The sequence below is a fragment of the Perca fluviatilis genome, chromosome 5, assembly GCF_010015445.1.
Source record: "Perca fluviatilis chromosome 5, GENO_Pfluv_1.0, whole genome shotgun sequence".
Taxonomy (NCBI): Eukaryota; Metazoa; Chordata; class Actinopteri; order Perciformes; family Percidae; genus Perca; species Perca fluviatilis.
In genome coordinates this window covers 36,609,790-36,626,705 of record NC_053116.1, presented here as the reverse complement: position 1 = coordinate 36,626,705, position 16,916 = coordinate 36,609,790, and the positions used below count along the sequence as shown (strand labels likewise).

The 16,916-nt window shown below is 43.4% G+C and overlaps 1 protein-coding gene across 1 annotated transcript; it reads left to right on the top strand.

The window, feature by feature from the left end:
• The first annotated feature begins 736 nt into the window (after positions 1-736).
• Positions 737-16,569, top strand: lrif1 (ligand dependent nuclear receptor interacting factor 1). Its single transcript, XM_039801622.1, has 3 exons — positions 737-1,200; positions 6,769-9,757; positions 15,522-16,569. Exons 1-3 carry the CDS (start codon positions 1,160-1,162, stop codon positions 16,389-16,391), a joined length of 3,900 nt encoding a protein of 1,299 aa, XP_039657556.1. The 5' UTR covers positions 737-1,159; the 3' UTR covers positions 16,392-16,569.
• Positions 16,570-16,916: the final 347 nt, after the last annotated feature.

The window sequence follows — 16,916 nt, the reverse complement described above, 5'->3', positions numbered from 1 at the left end:
GACCTGTACATGCAGGGGCGGATCTACTGGGGTGGCATAGGGTGGCAAATGCCACCCTAAAAGAAAGCCTTGCCACCCCTGCTGCCACCCCAGTTGGCAGCAACGAATTAAAAGTTACGGCCAATTTGACCATTTACGAGCTTGAATCTCCAAAGTCCAACTGCAGTCAGTCAAAAATTGTTTGCTTCCCCTCTCACACATCTGCCACTCATCACCTGTGTCTTACCTTAATGCCTTTCCTGTGATAAAGCCCCTTACTTCTATCATACATCTATCTCCTGTTAAGTGAGATCACATTGTACGGTCACTTATTCCTAATATGAACTGTTTCACATGAAACCTCAAATGCAGGACACTGATTGCATGAGATTAAGTTTGTCTGGATGAGTTTGCAAATGGCAGCCTGTGCCCTTTTGTAGTGTGTACATACTATTTCTCATCAAACTGTGATTAAATTCAGTATATATACGTCTGCCATATGTTGCCACCCCTCAAAAATTCCTGCCCCCCCCCCTCTCGCCACCCCATAAATATCTTTCTAGATCCGCACCTGTGTACATGTAAGCATGGACGCCTGGTACTGTGTGAATGCTATTGAAGGGCGGTAATATCGCGACCTGGCAACCCGACAGCAGGAAAGACCGGTCAGCGCGGGTGCGGCAACCTGTCACTGAAGGAGTGTCCATGAGTTGTTCCTAAAAACAAAGCTTGATTTCATACGGACTTATGGCTTCTACAGGAGCAGAAACCTTCGTTTCACAATCTCACTGCTCGTGTTCAGTCTACCTCGGATGTTTTTTTTAGACATTATGGCTAATAATCTAAATCATTGGTGATGGAACGTAATGGGGATTTTTTTTACTTCCGGAGCTATGCAACCAACCACCCGGAACTACATTGCTGTAACAGACCGGAAGGTTGATGTAACGGACGCGATATAGAAACGGAAGCCCCAGAAGAAAAATGTCGAGTGAAAAATGTTAAACGGGGGTTTATTTAGTCGACGGTTGACCCCCGGCGTTGTTATAGACAACCTCTCCGTTTATCTACGTTAGGGACGGAACTTAACACGCACGTTGTGCCGTGAATTATTTTGTCTCGAGACTCATTTAAAGCTGCTTTTGGATGGGAACATTACAAGCCAGGTCCAACTGGTTTCATGATGTTTCCCGCTACGAAAAACATGGATTCTATTCACAGGTAACTATGGTTACAGTCAACGTTGTTACTTTGGTTTGAGAAGCGGGGGCTGGAGGGGGGGGCTAGGGGGGCGTCCCCCACGAACAAAAGTACGATTTGAACCCCAATTTTTTTTTCATTTACATTGACGCAGACAATGTTTAGACCAGTACTGAGGAGTAGACTAGTGTCGTGTCAAAACGTGATTGACGTATGAGCGAGCGTCCCGTGACCTAGATTATAAACAATCCATCCTTTTCCACCTGTCAAAAGGGGATTCCAGCCCCTACCTTGTCACTGAAAGGTTGTTTTTGCCTCAAAATTACTTGCTTTCATTACTAATGGTTATATCTGACAGACAATAACCCATCCATTACTTTTTACCAGTTAAAATACCTTTTTTGGGGGGCAATACAACCCATGAAATGCACTTTTCCACTTGCCAAAAGGTGATCCCAGCCCCTTACCTTGTCACTGAAAGGTTGTTTTTGCCAAAAATTACTGGCTTTCATTACTAATGGTTATATCTGACAGATTATAATCCATCCATTACTTTTACCGGTTAAAATACCTTTATTGGGGGGCAATACAACCCATGAAATGCACTTTTCCACTTGCCAAAAGGTGATCCCAGCGCCTTACCTTGTCACTGAAAGGTTGTTTTTGCCAAAAAAATTACTTGCTTTCATTACTAATGGTTATATCTGACAGATTATAATCCATCCATTACTTTTACCGGTTAAAATACCTTTATTGGGGGGCAATACAACCCATGAAATGCACTTTTCCAGCTGCCAAAAAGTGATCCCAGCCCCTTACCTTGTCACTGAAAGGTTGTTTTTGCCTTACAATTACTGGATTTCATTAATAATGGTTATATCTGACAGATTATAATCCATCCATTACTTTTACCGGTTAAAATACCTTTATTGGGGGGCAATACAACCCATGAAATGTACTTTCATCTTGCTTATAACATGGTGGTTATATTATTATTAGTGTACTTTATTTTTTAATTCAACGGTGTATACATCTTAAGATGTTCACTCCTTCCTCTCATTATCAACAACTTTAGTTACTTTTCAGATGACAGTTTTTTATCCTCTTCCCCGATGAATGTCTGTGATAAACTAGTGTTGATAAAAAGTGTTGAGAAAATTGTCCTCCATCTTAAGGTAAATAAAGTCTTTAAAAAGCCCTGTCGCTACCCGATGTGAGTCGAGTGCAGATGTGAGTTGTGCATGCTCAGATTTAAACGGTTTCCGGCATATGGCCAAGGGATCCGGATCCGGCTGCATTGTGAAATCCATAAAATAATAAACTTTTCTCATTACAAACAATAACAGAAGATGGAAATCATTTCAAAAACGTTGTAGCTATCTATGATTGTTTGATTGTTAATGTTAGCTCAAAATGCCATTCAAGTGACAGCCTTTGTTGTGTTTGATTGCTAACCAGTGAACAAACTTCGTTATGTATAGAGTGCGGATCGGGCCGCATTTTATTGTCTGAGCCCGGCCCGTGTCCGACAGGCATTAAGATATTTACAGTATCTCACAAAAGTGAGTACACCCCTCACATTTTAGTAAATATTATGTGTATAGTATGTGATGATGTGGGGGGGTATTTTAATTCCAAAGGCCAAGGGAACTTTATCAGGATGCATAGTATCCTGGATCCATGAAATAACTGGCCTTTAAAAATAAACATCAGCCTGCCTCTATGGGAATTTAACATAGGGGTGGACTCACTTTTGTTGCCAGCTGTTTAGACATTAATGGCTGTGTGTTGAGTTATTTTGAGGGGACAGCACATTTACACAGTTATACAAGCTGTACACTTAATACTTTACATTGTAGCAGAGTGTAATTTCTTCAGTGTTACTAAAATGTGAGAGGTGTACTCCCTTTTGTGAGATACTGTATGTCCGAGCCCGACGCAGTTAAAATCTAATTTTTTTCCTCATACTAACGACACATGTACGTTTGTTTGTGTGGAAAGCTTTTATTAAGCAACTGTAGGAAGGCATTCGGAAATGTCAACACAGATGAGCGCATCAGCGCACACGGGGCAACGAGCGCACGTTAACACAGGCGCGCACCTACATAATAAGCTGTTTTAAATTTAAAATGTTAAATGCCTTATCGCGTTGATTTGACCGAGCCCGACCCAAACCCGAACATCATTTCTAAATATCTGTCCGAACCCGGCCTATAGTTATGTAGGTCCATTTTTATAGTACTGACCTTACAGAAGTCTCTCGTTAGCAGGTTCTTGTCGGTTCTTGTCGGCTACTTCAGCCTCTAATCTAGAACGGACATCAGGGATCATCCCGTGAAAATGTGATGCCTTACGCTAGATAATAAATTACTACTATGTAATGTACCTATCTCATTATTCTGTGGCTAACAGCAAAACAGATCTGCGTCTGTCGCAAAGTGACGCATGCGCAACTCACATCTGCACTCGTCTCACGTCGGGAAGTGACCGCCTCGTCCATCGTCAAAGAAGCTGAAAACGGCTGTTGTTTCTGACGCTATGAAACGTTTTAAAACTTTTTAGAGATAAGTGGTTCTCACAGGACAGCGACACAGCTACAAACGTGTGATGATCTTATACACCGTGATGCATTGCTGTAGACTAAACTACCCGAAAGTATATAAAGGAGTTAATTTGAGCACAACCTTAAACATCTATGGCAGTAGTAGTTTAATACTTCAGTAAGGTTTTTACTTGTATTATATTTTTTTGTATTTTCAGTGGATTATTTTCACAGTGTGGTATTTATAATTCTTTGTGTACTTACATACATGAAGAAAATGAAAACAATGTATTCCATCAGCCACTTGCAGTGCAAAGGAAAACAATCATACAGACGTACACAAGAATACGGAGACTAAAACAGGGGTCTTCAATGTTTCTTTAAGCCAAGGACCCCTTAACTGAGAGTGAGACGGAGCAGGGACCCCCTACTACTTATATTGTAGAAAATTAAGTTGCATATTAATCTAGGCCTACAACAACGTGTAAGGTGGCCTAAAGCCTTTAAACATACCTTTTTTAGTGCATAGAATGCTAAGCTATTAAAATAATTGTTGGCATGATTTTATAAATCATGTTTTAGGACCCTATGTTGCACCCGGTGCAGCGCAGTGTAAAGCCCGACGCAAGTTCAATGTTCAATGTTCAATTTATTTATAAAGCACATATTAATACAACAGAAGTTGACCACAGTGCTGTACAAGAGATAAAATAACACAATCATCAAGACATTTAAATTCTGGACTACTAAATACTACTAAATCCTATCACACCATTAACACAGCACTCATAAATGATCAAAAGCCAGAGTGAAAAAGTAAGCTTTCAAATGTCGTTTAAACTCTATAAGAGAGGAACATTCCCTGATATAATGATATATATATATATATATATATATATATATATATATATATATATATATATATATATATATATATATAAATACACCACAGCCTGGGAGCAACGCGCCGCAAAGAGCGATCCCTCTCATTTTCCTGTACGTCCGCGGGACTACCAAGAGATTTAATGACTCGGAGCGAAGTGCTCTCTTTACTAGTCTTTACTAGTTTAAGGCCGACGCAGTTGTCAATTTCCCGTCCAGCGCCCGCGCCGTTTGACCCTTGTGTTGACCTTCTCGGTCCAAATTGGAAATGAACACATTATTTTTATTTTATTTTTGTCACTTATTTTGCTGCTTTTTAAAAAACGTTTTTGTCTCTTTTCAATGTTTTTTTCCCAAAGTTTTTTTTAGTATGTTCCCCCCACTACCACCAGTAGGCCTATACACTAACAGCAACTTATTACCACTATTTTTGTTTTGTGGAATTTATGGTCAATAAACCTCATCTAGCCTATATGAAATCATATCTAATATATTTTTTTTCAACTTTTTTTATTAAAATTTTAACAATAACTGACATACAACATAGGTCAAGGCGAACAAAGCATAGTTAAAACAGTGTCATCATATCTAATTTTTGAGTTATAAAAAGTATGAATTATTTTGACAAATATTGCAGATCAGAGGATGTTGATGGATAATCACAGAACGTTTAGCCAGAATAATGCTATAAAATTGAATAAAACACCCAAAAGTCAATGATAGTTGTGAACTGATCCTTCTTTTGACTTGTGAAGAGCGTTTCATGGAACCATCGGTGATACTTTTGGGCAATGAGGTTGAAAGAAACCCAAATTTCTAATATAGAAACTTTGAAAAAGGGTCAAATTTGACCCAAAGACAACATGAGGGTTAAACAGCAAATGCATCTGTGTGCCCATGGGCGTGCTGGTCTTACAGGGAGGTGTGTTCAGGTGCATTCTGGGCGTATTGCTATCTTGAGGCAGCGGAAAGTGATCCAAAGAAACCAAGAAAAACCTGGTCTAGTTTTCGGGGCTTAGTTATCGTGACATATATGATCTGCCCACGCGCTTTCACTTCACGCACGAGCAGATCAGTTTCTTCTCCTGAAAATCTCTCCTTCCTGCTTAGCAAATCCACCATCATAATTGCAATGCGCCGAGGTCCAAACGTGCCTGGCTTTTAAAGGGAATGGGAGATGACACTGATTGGTTGATTGCATGTTACGCCCAAAAACACACCTATGATTATGATTATGATACAACCCAACCATGCGCCCGGCGCACGGACCCTTTTTTTTAGGCAGGTACTTTTATTTATTTTATATAACAGCTGGGGGTATGGGTGAGAGAGGGTGAGCAAGCTGTCTGAATCTAGGCTATTTATTCGTCGTATATGTTTGTTATGTAACGCTGCTCTGTTAGTATTTGTTTTGTAATTATTTGTGTTCATAAGACCCCTTCGAAAATGAGATGCTACATCTCAAAGGGGTAGACTTTCGCTAAATTCACATTTAAAATGTTGTCGCTCTGCGCAAAAGCCCCAAATAAATGTATGTATACATGAATTTTATTGTGTAAGAAGTTATGTAGTTAGTAATGTTTACATTCAGAGAAAAACACATTGGGTGCATCCGTGAGGTGCAAAAAACGTGTTGAATACATTCATGTATACGTAGAAAAAACCGATAATGTCCTGGTAGAAAATTACCACTACATTTTTACGTTAAGTTACAGACATTTCGTGGCCGGGTTGGCTCGGTGGGTAGAGCAGGTGCGCATGTGCTTGGGGGTTTGTGCCTCGACGCGGAGGTCCGGTGTTCGGGTCCGACCTGTGCCGATTTCCTGCATGTCTTCCCCCTCTCTCTCTCTCCCCTTTCTCACTTAGCTGTCCTGTCAAATAGAGGCGGAAAGGCCCAAAAAATAATCTTAAAAAAAAATCCTCTGTATCTTTTTATCTTTTTAACGGATATTTCTGTTAATCCAGAAAATCAAAATACGGAAAAACACGTGTGGCAATTTATTACAGAAAAGTCCTTCATATTAACACAGTATATTAGCCCGAATATCTACAGACTTTTCTAACTAAAGATTGGAAGGGAAACACTAAATATGTGTTTCCCTTTCAATCTATACTGTTTACTGTTGTTTTACTGACATGTTTCTGTGTTTTTTTTTTCCCGTCAGTGGGACCGGTGTCTTCTACCAGGCCATACCTGCTGTCGGAGCCGACGGAAAGAACATCATGAAACTGATTCCTGTACAAATGGTCAACGGGCAGTTTTTCCAGTCTCCAATAAGCAAAACGGATTCGACACAACAGAAAGCTGTCGGCGTGAACATCGCCTCAGCACCTGTTCAGACGGTGCAAAAGGCAGCGTTGAATCCTTCTGCCACTCAGCAAGATGTCAGGAAGCAGGTTTCCATCATTAATGTCTTCCCTAATCAAGTGGGTTTGGATCGCAGTAGTTCACTAAACAAGCATCCACTGCAGCAACAGAGGGTGAATTTAATAGCCATACCTCAGATGGAGACACCTGCAGCAAACAGTGCGAAGTCAGGAAGACCTCCAGGTCCGCTCCCAGTCACCGTGAGAGCTCCAGCCATCCCCAGAGGACGGTACCTTCAGATTACCCCTAATGCAACAGTCCCAACAGTCCCGAGAGTACCAGCAGTCCCGACAGTCCCAGCAGTCCCAACAGTCCCAACAGTCCCAACAGTCCCGAGATCCCCAGCAGTCCAAACAGTCCCAACAGTCCCGAGATCCCCAGCAGTCCCTACAGTCCCAGCATCTGAACTACCTCCTCGTGTCAAGAGACCGATTTTTCCTTCGCCAGCCAACTCCACTCCAAGTTCAGGCTCAGCCGGTGTCGTCGACACGTCACCAGCTGTCACAACTGTCAGTGTTTCTGCACTCGACACGCTCAAGTTTCTCTGCAACATGTCAAATGCTACTTCATGTGGATCGCCATCAAAAGGACCACAACCACATTTAAAATTAATTCCAAAGGTTTCACAGAGGCCCAACAGCCCCATTAAGTGGGTAATCGAAGAAGAGGACAGCTTCGCGGCTCCGACTCTTGATCCTGCTAATTTTTCCGTCAGTTCAGAGATTCTTCGAGCCTTCGCAGAGAGAGAAAGTGCTCCCAAGCACTGCGACGCTTTTACAAATCCGGTCTCCGGGTCGAGTCTGGGCAAAAGTGGACAAGGACAGGAAAGCCCCTCGGTCACCTGCAACAGGAAGGTGGTTTTGGCGGCCAAAAACGGCAGCGTACCATATAAAATGGGAAAAAGCGACTCACCCGCAGCAGCGGGAAAAAGTCATGAATACAACAAAACCACCGTGCCTTCATCCCAACATTCACTTGGATCAGTTTCACCTCCGAAAAGGCAGGGCATCAGAATAATCATCCCAAAAGGGTCGCACGAAGTGATTGATCTCTGTGACGACGACGCTCACATTGATTCGTCCCCACCAGCGGCATCCGTCCACATGTCAGCGGCCACTCGTCCGGACGAAGACAATGTAATATTTGTGTCGTATATCCCCCCCAAGACTGACTCGGAGTCCACACAAGATTTGAGACTAAAAACACAAATGGCACCTGGGAAGGAAACGGACAAGACGGGTACAAGCAGCTCGAACAATGTGACAGAACAGAAGAGCCCGGATTGTACAACGGGCACTCTCACAAGAAGAAAACCTGTCCACAGCATGTCCGTCAACGCAGCTAAAAACGTTCCGCGTGTTTTCGGTTCAGCAGCGATGAACATGCAGAATAATGAGGGTCCGAACATCAGCAGTCGGCGGAGCACCGCCACCCAACAGTCGAAGGGCGTGGAAGTTGATGTAGAAAGACAAAGTCCAGCAGATCGTGTAAATATTGCCTCAGCAGCTGTTCAGATGGTGAACAAGGCAGCGTTGAGTCCTTCTGCCACTCAGCAAGTTGTCCGGAAGCAGGTTTCCCTCATGAATGTCTTCCCTAATCAAGGGTGTTTGGATCTTCCACTGCAGCAACAGAACGTGAATGTAATAGCCGTTGTACCTCAGATGGAAACACCTGCAGCAAACAGTGCGAAGTCAGGGAGACCTCCAGGTCCGCTCCCAGTCACCGTGAAAGCTCCAGTCATCCCCAGAGGGCAGTACCTTCAGATTACCCCTAATGCAACAGTCCCAACAGTCCAGAGAGTCCCAACAGTCCCGACAGTACCGAGAGTCCCAGCAGTCCCGACAGTCCAAACAGTCCCAGTAGTCCCGACAGTACCGAGAGTCTCAGCAGTCCCGACAGTCCAAACAGTCCCAGTAGTCCCGACAGTACCGAGAGTCCCAGCAGTCCAAACAGTCCCAGTAGTCCCGACAGTACCGAGAGTCCAAGCAGTCCCGACAGTCCCAACAGTCCCAGTAGTCCCGACAGTACCGAGAGTCTCAGCAGTCCCGACAGTCCAAACAGTCCCAGTAGTCCCGACAGTACCGAGAGTCCAAGCAGTCCCGACAGTCCCAACAGTCCCAACAGTCCCAGCATCTGAACTACCTCATGTCAAGAGACCGCTTCTTCCTTCGCCAGCCAACTCCTCTCCGAGTTCAGGCTCAGCCGGTGTGGTCTACACGTCACCAGCTGTCACAACTGTCAGTCCACAAAATGTTTCTGCACTCGACCCGCTCAAGTTTCTCTGCGACACGTCGAATGCTACTTCATGCGGATCGCCATCAAAAGGACCAAAACCACATTTAAAATTAATTCCAAAGGCTTCACAAAGGCCCAACAGCCCCATTAAGTGGGTAGTTGAAGAAGAGGACAGCTTCACGGCTCCGGCTCTTGATCCTGCTAATTCTTCCGTCAGTTCAGAGATTCTTCGAGTTGTTGCAGAGAGAGAAAGTGCTGCCAAGCACTGCGACGCCCATACAAATCCGGTCTCCGGGACAGAACAGAAGAGCCTGGATGGAACAACGGACGCTGGCCGGAGTGTGTCCGTCAACACAGTGAAAAACTTTACGCGTGTTTGTGGCTCAGCAGCGATGAACATGCAGAATAATGACGGTCCGAACTTTAGCAGTCAGCGGAGCACCGTCACCCAACAGTCGGAGAGCATGGAAGTTGATGTAGAAACAAAGAGTCCAGCAAATCCCAGCAACTCTGACAGCAGCAAAATAGCGATTGACACCCACAAAATGAAGGTGAGGGCACTTCTATTGTATATACTCCACATTGACGTTAAAGGTCCCATGGCATGAAAAATTCACTTTAAGAGGTTTTTTAACATTAATATGAGTTCCCCCAGCCTGCCTATGGTCCCCCAGTGGCTAGAAATGGTGACAGGTGTAAACCGAGCCCTGGTTATCCTGCTCTGCCTTTGAGAAAATGAAAGCTCAGATGGGCCGATCTGGAATCTTCTCCTTATGAGGTCATAAGGAGCAAGGTTACCCCCCCTTTCTCTGCTTTGCCTGCCCAGAGAATTTGGCCCACCCATGAGAGAGAGACATCATGGCTTTCAAACGAGCAAAGTGGCAGTTGGTCAAGGCCACACTCCCACCCTCCACCTTGCCCCCCCCTCTCTCCTCCTCAATAGCTACAGACACAGAAATGGCACATCCTAAGGAAAGCTCATTGTGGGACTGGCTCTAATGGCTGTAATTCTGCACCAAGGCTGAATTTCGGGAAAGAGACTTCAGATACAGTATTAGGGGACCACTAAGGTCTATATAAAAGAGACTTCAGATACAGTATTAGGGGACCACTAAGGTCTATATAAAAGAGACTTCAGATACAGTATTAGGGGACCACTAAGGTCTATATAAAAGAGACTTCAGATCCAGTATTAGGGGACCACTAAGGTCTATATAAAAGAGACTTCAGATACAGTATTAGGGGACCACTAAGGTCTATATAAAAGAGACTTCAGATACAGTATTAGGGGACCACTAAGGTCTATATAAAAGATACTTCAGATACAGTATTAGGGGACCACTAAGGTCTATATAAAAGAGACTTCAGATACAGTATTAGGGGACCACTAAGGTCTATATAAAAGATACTTCAGATACAGTATTAGGGGACCACTAAGGTCTATATAAAAGAGACTTCAGATACAGTATTAGGGGACCACTAAGGTCTATATAAAAGCATCCAAAGAGCACCATGCCATGGGACCTTTAACATGCACATTATTATTCCAATTTTTGCGCTTATTCAGAAAAAGACAATATTCTGACTATATTTAAGTTGTTTACATGGCTAATGAAAGTAAATATTCCACTTATATTCCCGTTTACATGCAGCCGTGCAAAAATATGATTTTTTTTCAAAGTTTTCCGGCGGACTTGTTTGACGGTGTGAACACAGCCAGCCTCCCTCTTTCAGTCCTTCAACCACCTTCTTTTGTGCATATTCAAAAACCTGTTGATATCTAGGGCTGGGCGATATATCGATATAAACAAATATATCGATATATTTTTAAATGAGATATGGAATTAGACCATATCGCATATATCGATATAGTTCAAATGTGATCCTTGCTCCCATAGATATGTCGCCGTGAGGTTCTAAACATACGTCAAAACCCGCCGCCATCTTGGAACAGGGGGCCGAAGCATTCAGATCAACGCTAAAGATGCCGGACTTTTGTACTGCTTAATTATGTTCGATAGAGGAAATGAAAAGAACAAACAGCAATGGATAACATTTAACAGGTGACAATGTGTTTTATGATATATATTATGGCCTCGACCAGCAATCGAGCTCCGGGCAGCGGGAAGCGGGGAGAGCCCGTGGCCGCGCCGCGTCTCTTCCCCGGGCAAAAACACAGCTTCGCCTCGCTGCTGCGTCGGTCCCCGCTGATCCAGATCGGACCAGCCAAAGACAAAGCGGTGTCGGGAGGATCTTATACGTAGTCCAGGGCGAAACTAGACCGTATATGAGGCGAAAGAAAGACAAGGTGGGGGGGGGGGGAAAAAAAAAAAAAAAAAGGGGGGGGGGGGGCCCCCCCGGGGGGGGGGGGGGGGGGGAGAACGCTTAAATACATACAGAAATAAATAGTGGAGGAATGAGCCTGGACATTTCAGTCTGTTTAAACTTCACCTTCACCATTACATTTTGAACAAAGTAGATTATATTAATATCTAAAGCTTAATTGACCTTTGGAACGAATCACAAATAGCCTATGGAGCTTTGATTTCAAAAAAGTTACTCCTGTTATACAGTATTTAGGTTTACATTTTATTGTTATTTGAACAGCTGAGCATTTAATCATGAACCAGGTGAAGAAACCGGTTTATTATTTATTTGATTTTGCAACTGTTTCTATGAAACTACTTGTGACATGTCATATTTGATTTGGGCTTTGACTGAACATTTGCTCTCACTTCGCGGAAAAAAATATCGGGATATATATCGTATATCGATATTCAGCCAAAATATATCGGGATATGACTTTTGGTCCATATCGCCCAGCCCTATTGATATCCAAGTCTTCAAATCATTTGTTTAACTAGTTGAATGTGAGTGAATATCCTTAGACAAAGAAAACCAAAAACTGTGAAATGTATCTGGGAGAACTTGTCTGCAATTCATGTCTGGAAAAACATTTCCCATTTCTGTAGACAGCAATAAATATTTCCTTAATAAAAGGTAGATCTTTTCTGAATCTCCAGATTCATTTTGTGCCGGAATTGTCCTTTAAGATGAAATTAGAAACTTCTTTAACTGACCTAAAGGCTGCCAATGAAGTTCACGTTTTTAGTGATCCATTCAATTCATTTCACAACAGTGGACCTCTTTATCTGATTAAAAAAATAGATGTCTTGTTGTATGGCAAATAGGCAATTGGAAATCCTTTTTTTTCTTGCCTCGTTGAATGTGACTGAATATTAAGGCTGCACGATATGAAGAAAATAACCAATATGTGATAACGTTGTTGAATATCGCAATAACGATATTACCTGCGATAAATAAACATGATTTAAAGTGTTCTCAGTTCTGCATTTCTGCTGCTTTCAGTATTCTGCTAAAATACAACAAATTGCTTGTTGAATTTAAAACAAATGAAAGGAAATCATTTCTAACATTCTTTTACATTGAACATTTAATTGAATATAAAAAGGCTCCACTAAAAAATAAAAAGTGACAGTTACATTTTAATGTGCAATTTTCTTTCAAGTAACACAAAAAACTCTGTTGAATTGAGCCATGGATTACACATATGATGTTTGTCAGTTTAAAAGATAATTTTTCAACCGAATAACGTCTCAGTTAGCCGTAGGTTTGTCATATGACCTTAGTTTTGTGTGAAACCGCTCAGTGAATTACATCTCCCGTCTCACACAATCTACCTCACCTAGCTTGATGCTCAACTTGCTCTCTAGCTAGCTAGCTAGCTTAGCTCTGTTCCACAACACATGTAATGTTATCTTACCTGATGTGTTTTATCCAGTAAAGTTTTATCAGCAGAGAAGAAAAAGAACGAGCGAGATCCTCTGCTCATTAGAGTAACGTTCCATCCCCGGTACGATACACACACACACACACACACACACACACACACACACACACACACACACACACACACACACACACACACACACACACACACACACACACAGGTATGATACACAGACATCGTGGCTTCAGAGAGATGTCATCCATGCGACTTTGTAGTGTGTAGTCTTTCTAATTACATAATTTAACAGTCTTTTACTGCAACAGTTTAACAATAAACTGAGAATTTTTTGACCTGGGAAATTATCTATTAAACTCATGAACATCATATGTGTAATCCATGGCTCAATTCAAACGGGATCAAAAAATAATTTGTCTTTCCCCATTGACTCCCATTCATATTTTTTAAAGATATGTCCCATGGACCGGAAGTAGAAGGGCGTGACTTTGGCTCTCTATTAAACTGGACCTACAATAACGTGTAGGGCGGCCTCAAGCATTTACAAATACCTTTATATGGTGCATACAATACTAAGCTTTTAAAATATAATTTTTTGGCATATTCATATATTTATACATCATTTAATGTTAAAATGTGGCACAGTATCTATGGATGGCTACCTAATGTCAACCTTAGCTGTAGGCCAGTAAGTACTTTATTAATATAGCACTTTTAAAAACACGCAGTTACAAAGTGCTTCACACACACATGCACAATGCATATGAAGAAATAAATGAAATGAAAAAAGTAGAACTTTTCAACAACAAAAAACGCCCTACGCCCTTTTTTGATAGCCGACCAATGACAAGCGCAGTAGCCAGGCCTGTCGTTTCCATAACAACAACAAAAAATGTAGTCGGAGCACAGCGAGTTATACGGTATGACCGGTTGCTCCCTGCACAGGGAACTCACTTTGTTTTATGTAACGTTAGCACTTCTCTCTCTCTCTGTCTCTCTGTTCTTTCTCTAGCTCGCTCCACCACTTTGTTTTATCTAACGTTAGCATCTCTCTCTCTCTCTCTCGCTCCACCACTTTGTTTTATCTAACGTTAGCATCTCTCTCTCTCTCTCTCTGTGTTCTTTCTCTAGCTTGCTCCACCACTTTTGTTAGCGCGTGTATCTAACGTATCATCTTTCTCTCCCTCTGTTCTTTCTCTAGCTCGCTCCACCACTTTTGTTTTATCTAACATTAGCATCTCTCTCTCTCTCTCTCTCTCTCTCTCTCGCTCCACCACTTTGTTTTATCTAATGTTAGCATCTCTCTCTCTCTCTCTCTCTCTGTTCTTTCTCTAGCTCGCTCCACCACTTTGTTTTATCTAACGTTAGCATCTCTCTCTCTCTCTCTCTCGCTCCACCACTTTGTTTTATCTAATGTTAGCATCTCTCTCTCTCTCTCTCTCTCTCTCTCTCTGTTCTTTCTCTAGCTCGCTCCACCACTTTGTTTTATCTAACGTTAGCATCTCTCTCTCTCTCTCGCTCCACCACTTTGTTTTATCTAACGTTAGCATCTCTCTCTCTCTCTCTCTGTGTTCTTTCTCTAGCTTGCTCCACCACTTTTTGTTATCTAACGTTAGCATCTCTCTCTCTCTCTCTCTCTCTCTCCCCTGTTCTTTCTCTAGCTCGCTCCACCACTTTTGTTTTATCTAACATTAGCATCTCTCTCTCTCTCTCTCTCTCTCTCTCGCTCCACCACTTTGTTTTATCTAATGTTAGCATCTCTCTCTCTCTCTCTCTCTCTCTCTCTCTCTCTCTGTTCTTTCTCTAGCTCGCTCCACCACTTTGTTTTATCTAACGTTAGCATCTCTCTCTCTCTCTCTCTCTCTCTCTGTCTCTCTCTCTGTTCTTTCTCTAGCTTGCTCCACCACTTTGTTTTATCTAACGTTAGCACTGCTCCACATAGAGCTCTAGGATACTGTAGCTGTTGTTATAGTAACAAAAGACGCTCTCGGCTGCTTTTTTGAATGAAAACGCTGCCATCTTTTATTTATTTTTTTATTATAAAAGCGCTCTAGTCATGGCCGGGTTAGCTGAGTTGGTAGAGCAGGCGAACATATATAGCGGTTTACTCCTTGACGCAGCAGCTGCAGGTTCGACTCCAACCTGCGGCCCTTTGCTGCATGTCATTCCCCTTCTCTCTCCCTTTCATGTCTTCATCTGTCCTGTGGAATTAAAGGCCTAAAATGCCCCAAAAAATAATCTAGTCAACTTTTTCTTATCAAAAAAGAGGCCAAGTGTGAATACAGCCTAAAACAGACCTAACAGCTGTAGGTCAGTGAGCCCATCATCAATGTTGTGTACATTAAAAAAAATGTCTTTACTACTAATATGTTGGAGTCATGTTAATGTATATTTACAGACATATTTTATATTTAAATATTTATCTTTTTTAAACCATGGAACAATAATTTGGCGGCCCCCCTGCGGCTACTCTGAGGACCCCCCCTAGGGGTCCCGGACCCCCTGTTGAAGATCTCTGATTTCAAGAGTGTTTTGTTTTCTACTTGCAGAGCTCCGTGAATCCCGCAACCAGCTGGACGTCTTCGCCGGCACCAGAATCCCGTCGACTGGCCGACAATCTCCTGAGACAGACATTTGGGATAACGGCCAATGTGAAAGTTTGCCTGCAGAGGATTGACGGTTCCTCAGTCGGGTCTCGTCCCGCAGGGTCGACAGGGGAAGAACTTTCTTTAAAGGACCTTAACCGTCCCCAAGAAAGCGACAGCTGCAGCGGCGTGAAAGCAGAAGGCTCTGCCGCTCCGAGCGCTCGCACAGACCTCGAACCTCTCAGATGTTCACACTTCCAGCCGAACACGAAACCTCTCTCTGTGTTGAAGAGCAAACGCCACGCGGGTGACACTCCACTCAAGGGAACGTCGTGCGATGTCGAAACGGAGCCGGCGTTTGGCTACGTGGAACCCATAGATGAGGATTTCCTCAGCGCGGATGAAAACGACATCCCAAACGCGCAGGACGCAGCCGGCCGGCCGCAGACTCAGACGTGTGCGGATCTGAACGCGAACACGAGGAGAATGGGAAGAACCAGGAAGCGCACGATGTGTCCGTGCTGCATCCCCGGTGCCCAAGACCCAAAGTCAGAGGAGCCAGAGGACTGGGCGTGGGCCACCGAGCAGACAAGTAAAAAAGGGAGGAGAACAAAGGCTGTGAGGAAAGCTGTAAAAACATCTGGAAGGACCTACTGTCTAAGCGCCAGGAACAAGCGCGGCGGTAAGGCCCCCGAGGTTCCAGCCAGCGAGAGCTTGTCCGCGGCGTCCGTGGACTCTGACGAAGTGAAACGACAGGAACGGATCAGGAAGCTCAAAGAGCTTCTGAAAGAGCAAGAAGCAGCTTTAGAAGTGATGAGAAACGGCGCGAACTGAGACGAGCAGTCCGATATTTTAAACTCTAATATTCTTACAAAGTTAATGGATTTATTTTTAGCATATAACATAACTCTCCCCTTTCATGTCTAAGCTGCCAAAAAATAATCTTAAAAAAGAAGAAAAACGAATATCTTCTGCTACGTTTCTCCCTCTCATTCCCCCTGCTCTGGCGTTTCCCCCTCTCATTCCCCCTGCTCTGGCTTCCCCCTGTCATTTCCCCTGCTCTTGGCGTTTCCCCTCTCATTCCCCCTGCGGGGTTTCCCCCTCTCATTCCCCTGCTCTAGCGTTTCCCCTCTCATTCCCCCTGCTCTGGCTTCCCCTGTCATTTCCCCTGTTCTGGCCTCCCTCTCATTCCCCCCTGCTCTGCCCCGTTTCCCCTCTCATCCCCCTGCTCTGGCATTTCCCCTCCTCATTCCCCCTGCTGGCGTTACCCTGTCATTTCCCCTGCTCTGGCTTCCCTTGCTCTGGCGTTTCTCCCCTTTCATTCCCCTGCTCCGACGTTTCCCCTCTCGTTCCCCTGCT